The sequence below is a fragment of the Drosophila mauritiana genome, chromosome 4 (assembly GCF_004382145.1).
Source record: "Drosophila mauritiana strain mau12 chromosome 4, ASM438214v1, whole genome shotgun sequence".
Taxonomy (NCBI): domain Eukaryota; kingdom Metazoa; phylum Arthropoda; class Insecta; order Diptera; family Drosophilidae; genus Drosophila; species Drosophila mauritiana.
Genome location: NC_046671.1, coordinates 217,194 through 229,048, shown reverse-complemented (window position 1 = coordinate 229,048; position 11,855 = coordinate 217,194). Strand labels below are relative to the sequence as shown.

The 11,855-nt window shown below is 33.5% G+C and overlaps 1 protein-coding gene across 2 annotated transcripts; it reads right to left on the bottom strand.

The window, feature by feature from the left end:
- On the bottom strand, positions 1-10,742 carry LOC117146297. Of its 2 annotated transcripts, none has more exons than XM_033312314.1 (12): positions 8,408-10,742; positions 7,189-7,343; positions 6,985-7,129; positions 6,682-6,774; positions 6,448-6,605; positions 3,467-3,748; positions 3,254-3,404; positions 2,916-3,201; positions 1,833-1,967; positions 575-652; positions 335-519; positions 1-260 (listed from the first exon to the last, which is right to left on the bottom strand). In XM_033312314.1, the coding sequence occupies exons 1-12, from the start codon at positions 10,293-10,295 to the stop codon at positions 46-48; spliced, it is 3,771 nt and encodes a 1,256-aa protein (XP_033168205.1). In that variant the 5' UTR covers positions 10,296-10,742; the 3' UTR covers positions 1-45. The 2 variants fall into 2 exon arrangements, with proteins under 2 accessions (XP_033168205.1, XP_033168206.1); XM_033312315.1 differs by having other exon boundaries at positions 3,123-3,201; positions 8,408-10,606.
- Between the last annotated feature and the right edge of the window lie 1,113 nt (positions 10,743-11,855).

The following is an 11,855-nucleotide window of genomic DNA, read 5'->3' as shown; positions in this document are numbered from 1 at the left end:
AACATTTTTATAAATTTTTTAATTATTTAGGGTTTATTATATTATTTAGGGTTCTTGGTTTATTCGTCTTGAGCTCGAAATAAGGTTCTGTCGTTTGTAAGTTGTTTTTATGGGTATATCCTGTTTATGGATGTTAGATGTAAGTATTTTCATTTTATTCTCAAGCTCGGCGTCATCTGTTCTCAATGTCTTGACACCAACATCTGATGTACTGGTTGGGAGGCTTGATCTGGAAAACTGTTGGTATGACGTTATCGGCTCTGCGTTAAAAAAATAAGAAAAAGAGATTCAGTGAAGCATTTTGATGCATTTTGATCTATAACTATAAATTTACCTTGTTTTTTTATAGGCTCCTTGAGACTTTTGTGACTTTGTTCAGCAACAGATATTTTGAGACTAGCGGTAAGGACCTCTAAATTTTCATTATGGTTTTTCTTTTTGTCAGAATCGCTATAATCTGTTGGCTTATCTTGCCAATTTTTTAAATTAATGGTATTAAAATCATTGATATTTTCATACCTTAAAATTTATAATGTATCAAAATATTATTATAAAAAAATTAAAATATACAAACCGCTTTCCTTGGATCGGAGGTTCGAGCGAAACATCAGATAAAATGCCTGGTTGAGGGTCTTCTATTTGCTGTTGGGCCCTAAATATACGCGTAAGGTGCATTAGAAACATACATACATAAATAGAAATATTTCTAAATCCTTTAATCTCAACGCTTTTGCCATTTATATGCTAAGACCAACATCCATATGATATGATATGTCCTTGTGAACGTCAAGATCTCAAGGAACAAAAAAGCTAGAAAGTTGACATTCATGCATTTTCGAGATTCACGGACTCAGCGCAGTTTGAAAGTTTAAAAATTGTGAGACTTTTGGGCAGTTTGTAGGCGTCAGAGTGAGAGTGCCAACATTTGCGAGCAAACTTGCGCCGCGTCACTGTCTCTGGAATCTGCATGCTTGATCTTGATCAAGCTGAGATCAAGGCGATCATACGGACGGATATATCAGACGGATATAGGGTCGGAAATATTTAATTCTCAACGACACTAGTAAACCCGAGTAATGGGTATAATGAGAGAGCAACGAAAAATTTGAATAACGCGTTTTCAACGAGTATATGTTAGATATTAAGCTTGACCAGAAGATTGTCAATATTTTAATTTTTGTAGTTTTTTGTTTAAGTGTAGATAATAACACATTACAAATAAAAAGATCTGATGGAAAAAACGGTGGTCTAAAGATATTGACAATTTTATTTCAGATATTGTTATATTATTATATATTATATATATTATATATTATATATATAATATTATATATTATTATTTCAAAACATACGAGTATACTTTTTTAATTATAATCCATCTCGGATAAAGTTCTTCACTATTTATATCCAATCAGAGTGTTAAAATAACTTATATATTAATAGAACAATAGCACAAAATTTATAAAATATGAAATATACCGTGGGACTTTTAAAAAAAATTTTTTATTGTCTTAAAACTTGGTCCCACAGGCATTAACCAAAGACAGTAGAATAACTATTCTAGTGTCTTTGCATTAACTGTAACAATGATGTTTCAAATTGGTTTTAATTTAAATATTGAACTACTCTGGGTAGTGACAGATTGTGGTAAAGTGGCATTACTTTAGAGCAGTTACACAATGGAAATAATAATAAAAGCTAATGCTGTCCCTATTTGAATCCACAGAATACAGATCACGAACTTAACAGTTAACGGCTCCATAGATTCAAATTCATTATTCAAATAATAGTAAAACCTCTTGAAACACAAATGGATTCTAGTCAGACCTTACCATTCAGTTCCATAGACTTTCGTTGAAATCAGCTCATATAACTTTTCCGGACAAGCTTCCAGTGCTTGTGTATAAATGACATTCAGTAACTCTGCTGATATGTTGAAAATTTCTTCATAGTGATTTATCATGGTTCTAACAAGAATAAAATAGATTGAAATAAATTAACATATATAATTATTTTGTCTTAAACTATTCTTAGGCTCTTAAAGCTGAGAAAAATATTTACATAGCATACAAATTTTTTACATTAACACATAAGCAATTGTCATACATTTATTATTGTTTATTACGTCGAGTTCTTGAAAGCAATGTTCTTATTCTTGTCCTAATGACATATAAATTAGTATTTTTGGCCCGACGTATTTATTATTTGAATAGAATTTGTTAAAGACAACTATATTAACAAAAGCGGTACGAACGTAGTTAGAGTTACAAAATTTTACATTATTATCAAATCGTTACGAAGTTGAACTAGTTTTAAGCTTTTCTTTGAAAGTGTAAATCAGTTATTCATGCGTTAAAAACTAAAAAAAAATAGACTTATGTTGCATTATTTGCTTAGATTTGTAATTTAAAAGTTACAAATTAGAGTCACAGCGTGTTCATACAGTCATTGCACCTAAAAATTAATACTTAGTTACATACATCAGTAGGTCGTAGATATCTATAGGCAAACTTCCTAATTACAAAATGATTAGACAAGTGACGGGTATCTGCTGGTTGAGATCCTAGACCATTCTCTTGCTTTCTTTGTTATTTATATGTATAACCTTTTCGATTATTCCTCCAGCAGATATATGTCCTTCGCTCTTACTTATTTTCCTTCCAATTTGAGTTCCTGGCGGAGCCGCAATGGCAATATATGACTATTTTTTAAGATGACGCATGCGGTAAAAGCGTCACAAGACCATACTTTGTTTGCATTTTTAAAACATTAAGGCACACGAAACTATTCGTATGTTGGCAAACAACAATTAACGAGACAGTAGATTAGGTCTTGAAAATTAGGTAATTAGAAATTGAGGCTACACTTGTCTCATCAAAGGCAAAAAAAGCAAAAAAGTATTTTGCTTGACAAACCTTACTACATTAATGGCATCGCTCATATTTTCTTGCTCTTTGTCCCTTGAAAATGTCAAATGAGTGCTTCGCAAAATATTTGGAGCAAATACTGTAGCTAGATTATTGCTATCCATTTTATTTCCAATCGTTAAACAACATCCCTCTGTAGACCATATATCATCGCTGTGTGCTGCCACTTTAGCTAGAAATACTAGTAAGACGTACAACGTGTCTCTGTGTGGGATGGGAAGTAGTCTTATCAAATGTGATATAGCCTCTAGTTGCAAGCGTCGATTCCGAATACCTGAAATTCGTTTGGTTAATTCTGAATGCTTACGCAAGCTTACAATACATGCGTTGTGTTTTTAAAAACGTTAAATAGAGTGTGTTGCAAAGTAGTGGTTCCGGAAGATCACGTAGAAATTCTTTAAGCAGTGTGGCAACATCATGTGGGCATGTATCAACAGAAATCCCAAAATAAATATCTTTATCGAAATCCTCCCGCAACTAATAAAAAAATCGGATATAGAAATATAACAAATTGGTTTAAGTGAATTTTCACCACTTACTTGCTTTACTCTTTTTTTGGATGTGCTCACCCGGAAGAGTCCAACCTGTTGCAATCCGTTCTCTTCTAAATAATCAATACAGTTGTTTACGAATATTGGTACCATTAATTGTGAATGCTCTTGATAGGGCTTAACGAAATTAAGTTCAGTGTCTTCATTTTCAGACTGAGATAGCGATGCTAAAGGCTTTGATATATTTGAAAAGGAGCCTCTAACATATGCAGAAAGTTCCGTGTTTCCGTATTCAAGGGATTTTGATGGTAAGCTTTCACATGACCTTACCTGAAAACAAGAAAATATGCCAACATCCTACAATTTTTATATGAACTAAAACTATTTTGAACTGGCGTTAAAGGGAGCTGAACCGTTCAGCGGATTATAAACCGGAGCGCTGATTTATTTCGAGAATGAACCAGGATCGGCTTAATAAAAAATAAGAGCTAATGGTTAGTCGAGTCCCTCGACTATCAGATACCAGTTACTCAGCTAGTGGATGTTAGAACACAAAATTTCATCATTGTTCAGGCATATCGATAGACATTGGGCGCTGCGTGTCTATATGTCTATAGAATCTGTTTGCTTAATCTCAACCTTCTACCTTTTATAATTCCTGAACATGATAGTTTTCGGCCTTCATATGGACGGACTCGGCTATTGATCCTACTCAAGAATATATATTTTATACGGTCGGATACTTTTCAACGAATCTAGTATACCCTTTTACCTTATGAGCAACGCGTATAAATATAACTACCTTTGCAGCTTAGAATGAAAATGGAATTGTTGTATATTAATAAAAATAAGCCCAGGTTCGCACCAAAAATTAGTTTTACCTCCCAAAACTGCCACGCCCATACCTTTAAAAAATATTTTGATTTGTTTTCGTTTTAAAAATGGTCCTGCCAAACTGTATGGGACTACCAAAAATCACTGGCCACTTTCCATTTAACGCTTACAAACTACCCTAACGTTATAAAAATGTTATATTAAAAAAAAAATTTAATTATTTATTGATTTGTCAGAGAAATGTTGAAATTTATCTTTTACTAGAAACAAAACGTTGTTTCTTTACTGCGACCACCAAGAGGGGGGCACTTATATTGTATTTCTTAAGGTTCAACTTGGAATAATACTTTTAATATCTCCTTGTGGTTGTAAACTAATCGGTACAGGTGGAATTACTTGCTTGCAGCTGCACAACATGCGTCACGGATTAATCGGAGTGCATCGAATCCTTTTTATCGGCCGATCTTAGCAACATTTGAGGGCTCAGTGCGATCGACAGCCGATGAATGGTAAATTACTGTTGATCAGCTCGCCAAAACTGCAGATCAGTCCCTTTAAAAGGCACCTTTAGTTTGGCGCATGAACGATTTCATCTCGTTCGCAACATTCATCACAAAAGTATTTTAGATTTGGAGCCTTAGATCCATTTCAACGCACATTCAACAAACTATTTTATTGTTTATATAAATATATATATGTATATATGTGTATATTTTTTTTATCTACAATACAAAGCAAGATAGAACGGTTAAGTCGATTATAAGATACTGATACTGATCTTGGAATCTTTAGAGAAATTTAAACATTTTGTTAAAAAATATTAAATGATATTTGAAAATGCATTGAATACTTTCTTCTTCTTTATGAACATGTAGGTAGGTCCTCAATAATTTCAAAGGGGCTATTAAATAAAGATAGTAGAATTCATCTTCCAACACTGGAAACTCTTTGTGAAAGCACCTAGTAAACAGCTTATGTATGGGAAGCAGATCGATAGAAGTGAATAAGAACATTACATAGAGTAAATAAACAACGGGAAGTTACATGATAGGCAGCAAATTATGAAATTTCTTGAACATTCCTTTTAGGGCGTTCCTGGCGACGCCCTTGTCTAGATGTACCTTTCGCTCCCCTCTTCTATACTCAATGCTTAATGTACATTGCATTTTAGGGCGTTCCTGGCGACGCCCTTGTCTAAATGTACCTTTCGCTCCCCTCTTCTATACTCAATGCTTAATGTACATTTTCTTACAATGCCAGACGCAATATTTTTGATCGTCATAGTAAGAAGGGCAAGCAGAATTTCAAGAAACGGTACTTACGAAAAGCAAATGACGAAAAGGATAGAAACAGGTAGAGAAGGGCGAAGCGTTGTTGTTGGCTTTTTCCGTTTCTATTCAGTTGCATTTTCAATTTGGAATCGTCAGTGTGTTCTTAGAAATTTAACACCGACTTTCAGGTTTGTATTTTACAAGTAAGTAGCACTTAGCTAATAATATTTGTAAATATTAAATTTAAATAAATTTATGCGTTTTTCATTTCGTTTTGTTTCTTTTTCGTTATATTTTCTTTTACGTCGACGAATGCGATGGCTCAAAAACTCGATGTCTTTTCGCGCTAATTGAATCAGAAAAGATGTGATGTTTTTAGCAAATATGTATGTGCATGGCAAAATGCCATCATGCCGGAATATCAAGATAAAATACTATATTCAAGTCCCAGACTATTAGATTCCCGTAACTTAGCTAATGGAAGTAAGGAAGGAGAAGGAAGGAGGGAGAAATTTTAACATTTTCTGAAATATCGGAAAAAATTGGTAAAAAAAAAATAAATAATAAAATACAAAAAAATTTTAACATGAAAAAATATCAAAACCTTTTTCAAAAATGTGGGCGTGGCAGTTTTTTGGCGGTTTGTGGGCTTTAGAGGGGGGCCTGAATTTGTTGGTAAATCTATTGAAATTTCCAAGAAATCTGAAAAAAATTAAAAAGAGATCTTAAGAGAGATCTTTACGTTAATACGGACGGATGGAGATGGCCAGATCTGACGGAGATGGCCATATTGGCTCGGCTATTGATCCTGATCACGACTATATAGACGCTTCCTTCTACCTGTTACATAATTTTCACCGAATCTAGTATAGCTTTTTACTCTACTAGTAAAGAGTATAAAAATTTTTAGAGTATAGCACTTACATTATCATTAAGCTTCAAAACACTTCCTGGGCTACTACCACTTCCACGAAACATTGACATAAGTGAATACTTTGATCTGTCTTCTATAATAACGTTCCGTTTGCTGTCTCTTGCTAAGCAACATTCCAATGAGGTTCCGAACAATACTGAGCGAGCATCTTGAAATGTAATGCGTTTTAATTATGTTCAAAATGATAATTGAGAATAATAGGCTGATGCCATAAATTCACTTACTGTGATCATCTTTCTTTCCATTATCAAAGAAGCTTGTAGTCAAGGATTTTTTTTTAGGCGCAGATCGTCGTTTTTGTGGCGATATCTTCATATCTATTATTTAAATGGGAAAAAATATGGTAATAGTTATTGGCTTTATTTAGAATATGTTATAATTGATTAGATAAAGAAATTATCTTATACTTATGTATGTTTCTTCAGCTGTTACATACTTTTTAAGAAATCATTTAAAACCTTTTGTCCTACGAGTACAGGGTATGACAAACAAAACCAAATCCTTTTAATCAGTTAAATTTAACCAACCTTCATTATTTCCAATATTTAGTTCCTGAATTTTTTCTAAGGCAAAATTTTTTACCATATCGGATTCTATTTTTGACAGCCTTGTCAAATTTGTCTCCACTATTTGAAAAGATTCACCAGACTCTGATATCCATAAAAAATGTTCCTGAAATTGATTTAAAAAGTTTTAGTATTTAATTTAAAATACAAGTTAAATTTTCTCACCGACGGATACCATTTTAGAGTTGGTATAAAGCTCTTTGAGTAACTCCGTTTATTGTGGCTTTTGGATCGACTCCGCCACATTCGTTTTGCTACAAATTGACCCACATTTGATAACGACTTTGACTTCTGCATACTTGCCGTTGCATGACTCTGATCTGAAAATAGTAGCAAGTCAATCTAATTTAGCAGGATGCGATAATGTTATTCTCTACCAGATATATTTTTTGGCAATCTTAATATAATTTCTAATTCGAATTGTTTATTACATTGTAACTCTTGAATTTGGCATTTCGAAAAACGACAACACATGTTTTTTACAAGAACTACCATATTTTGCATCATAAAGTTTGATGTGTGTGACAAAACATTTTTTCAGATTTTCAATCCAAAGTATTACGGGACTTTTTCCAACAGCCATTGAATTGCGAAAAGGACACACATATTTTAAGTATTTTAGGGAAAAGGTTATCTACACAATTTAATAATTTATTGTTGTATAGATCAAAAGAAAATATATATATAAACAGCAACTGTTAAGGGAAAATGGTTCGTTAATACCACATCTTTATATCTTAATTATTGCACTCGTTGCTCATAAAATATCTAAAAGGCATTTTCTTACATAATATATTATATTATATTATTATTTTTATTTTTTTAATATATATATTATTTTTTTCAGAATCATCAACGTTCAGATTTCAGTAACTATACAAGCGCTTGCAGATAAGTGGCGCTAGTGACACAAGTGGTAAAGTATAGTATGTTGTTGTGGTTAAAATATCAAACAAATCTTAAACCTTTTGAAAGATAACTAAATGTCAATTAGAAACCGTCTCTTAAGTATTGCTTGCACTCGCTGCGCTGCCTGTATGTACATCGGAAATTTGGGAACGTGTTGAAAAAAGACTTAATCTAAAGTTCTTCTTTACAAGAAAAATAACAAGGAAAATAATAAACTATAATTAAACAACAAATAAATTAGATAAAAGCTTTGAATAATAGAAAGCATCTTTTAGTGCATTGAGTTGTATTCTTTTGGAGAAGTTAACGAAAAGGATAAATTCGAGCAAGTCGATTTCTCAAAGTCTTCCAATCGTGTATGCTCGGGTACAAGCCGGAACAACAGCAGCAGACTAAGGTCTTCTCTAATGCTTAGTTCAGGCATTAAGACTGCAACGGTATATAAATTAATTAAACAATATGCACTTATACTTACTGGAATCTGGCAATGTGTTAAAATGGTTTCCAGCATTGATATGTCCGTGCAAAATATTTGAAATAAATTGAGAACTTGAAGAGAGTAGTCCACTGGAAGTCCGTATAGCCTTTTCTAACTTTGAATGACTAGTCGGCGAAGTAGGTGCAGAAGTGCACTTGGAATATGAAGAGGTGTTGGCAGGACTTGCGATTTGTAAAGGATGCACTTTACTGCTTATTTCTGTTGGATTTTTTTCCCTCTCTAACTGTATCTGACTTCGCTCATCCTCTAATCTTAACCATTCTAAGTGAGCGTTTTTAAGATTCAAAGATTCGTTTCCCCGTATAAAATCCAAAGCTATGAGAGGCCAAGCCCTTAACGTTTGTACAGCCTTGTGTAATCCGGCACTTATTCCCGGTGGATTTATTACGCCCTTTGCTTTGATATTTCTCAGGTTCTTATCGTAGTTAATTGATTTAAATCGGTTTGAATCAGAATCTTGCATACTTTTTTTTCTTGCCATGTTCAAATACCGTTTAATCGTATCGCTAACTGACTGTGAAATATCTTCGTCAAGTGAACTTTTTCTACATATTAAATGAGAAGTTTTTGAACAGTCTTGTTTAGTGGGCTCTTCAAATAATTTTAAGGTATTATCGCAATTTTTAACCATTAAGTTGTACTGCTGCGCCAAAGTTTTTAACTCGCTTAGTTGAATAAAATTAGTTTGAGTTCCACAGGTTTTCTGGATTCTTTCAACGCTGTGTCCATTTGAATTAAGTTTGTTTTTAAGCTCAATGTTTTGCGGTGCCTTATTGAGGTCTAAATAAAGTTCTGTTTTTGGGCTTGGTAAAATTGGTTTGGTATCACATTTCATTAGAGAAAGGAAATTTTCATGTAGTAACTTATCGCTTCTTTTACTATCAGTGTTACCTCCAGATATTTCCTTTCCATTTTTTATTAAGCAAGACAATGAAGTCGAAATATTAGCTTTATAAGGATCTTTGGAATGTAGCGTCCTATGGAGCTGTTGTTTCTTAAGCGCGCTATAGATTTTTTTCAAAAGAACTTTGTCTTCCAGAATGTTTAGTGGAGCATCGCCAAACTTAAACTGAATTCCTTCATGTGTAAATAAAGGGCAATTAGATAACAATTTAAGAAGGGACAAGAGTTCTGTTTGAATCGATGTACCGGATGATATCACTTGATGGTTGTCACCCTTGTTTTTGAAGTTTGGCCTTTGTGCACTGGGTGATGATGTTTGGTCTGGCCGAACTGTTTTAGTTCCAAGTAAAGTTGTGGTTTTGTATGCATCACGAAGTTTAAGATAAGTCTGCAATAATTCAATGACTCGATCGGCAATATGATAATCTTTGGTTGCATCAACTATTTGTTTTCTGCGGCTAGCACTTGCATGCCTCAACAATGGCTTTAATCTCCGCTTAGAACAGCTGAATGCTCCTGGGTATGATGTTCTTCGACTCCATAAAATAAAACTTGGTTCAGATAAACACACCCGTTGAAATTGATCTTCAATTAGGTCATGATTACCTGACCCTGTTTGGTATCCATCAGGAATTAGCTTACGGCCTGCATCTGTCATATATCTCCAGGTTTTTCGAGTTAGAAGCCAGCGCTCTCGCTTTTTTTCCTTGTCTTTTGTACTGCGACGATGCACTTTATTTGGAGAAGCAACTCCTTCGGAGTGCTTACTCGCAAAAATCATTGGCTTACGCATGCTGGAGGCATCTAAACAATGTGGGTCTTCTAATGGCATCGACCATATTTTCGATACGTCGTTAACCTCGTCAAGTGCTATATCTAACGGCCCCGACCTTTTTTTAACGGCCGCGATGGGGCTTCTCAAGCAGTTCACAGATTCTTCGTTTTGTTTTGGACATTCCATATTTTACGCTGAAACAGAGATTAAAGTTGGTGGCGCATAGATTTCTACCAACAGGTCTTTATACTTTTTTATTGCGATTTAATTATAATAGAGGTGTTCGGAGTACACATGTTTAAGTTTCACACTCATTTGGATACATATCAATTGTCACCGCATCAGCACATAACATATTTTCACAACGATATTTTCAAAAGGCAGGTTAACAATTATACGGAGAGTTGCAAAGTAATATACTAGGTAAACACACAAATTTATTTATAAATGCGTACACATATTTGCTTTTCTCAGGAGAGATTGCGTATATATACAATAGAATTTGTATCTACATATGTGAGTGACTTTATTTATATTTCAAGGCACACAATATTTATATTGGAATTCTGGAATAATCAGTACTTCTGTATAAATTTTTCAACAGATAGTAACTTTGACACCTTGAGGTTAACGATTATTTATTTGTTGATTTCATTTTATATTTCATATTATTAATATTATTAATTTCCATTATTTTCACTCTTAAGCCTCGCAAAATAACACAAAATGCCTGGTGAGATGGCGTGTACATAATAAGAGAAGCAACATTATTTTCAGAAAAAAACATAAAAATATTTGGAAGTTCACGAGATATTATTTTTGAATGTATTTATGGTGCACGAGCATCCCGCTTGTGATCGACTATGTACATATACACGTTCTGAAAACAAACTCAAGAACATGGACACTTTTTAAATTTATATTTACAAACAAGATTTGTACAAAAATATATGAATACAATTTCATTTAATACCTTGTTTTCCTAATTTTTGGTGAATATCTAAATTTAATTTGAATTGCTATTTTCATTTGCAATTAATGTACTGTTATTTAAAAATAATACTACTATTGCGGAAGAGCTAATGAAAAATTTCGTTAGGTCAATGTAAATACCTCGACCTGAAATGTTGTTACCTTCTATAAGGAAAAAAAGTATACACTTTTGCAGATGTTTAGTCCGAAGCGTATAATTGGCCATATGTACATATGTGTCAAGTTCTGTGCAAGCTGCTAGTTGATAAGTTATCGTTTTACCTGTGTAAAGCTACATTTGGAAAATAAAAATTGATTTTCAAATGGAAACACATAGATGATGACAAGGACGGGACAAGTTTGCAAGAGAGTGAAACTGAACTTTATGTGCCCTAAACTAACTTACACTAATCTTCAAAGAAGGCAACTTCAAATAAAAACCAGAAAACATGCTATAGTCGAGATCCCCGACTATCAGATACCCGTTACTCACCTAGTGTGAATGCGAACGCGGAATTTCATAATTTTTTTGAGATATCGATATATATTGTGGAATAAAATAAGAACAAATTTAACAATAGTTCAAAAGTGTGGGAGTGACCGGCTTCGGGCTTTAGGGCGTTAGAGTGGGCGTCGCTAAATCGATAGAAATTTACAAGACTAATAGGAATGTTTTTTTTTCTTTTTTTGTTCGCATAGATATAGAATTGGTCAGTTCCAAGGCTACTACACATGCATAGTCGGACAGACATCACGAATATATGGTCGAAAACG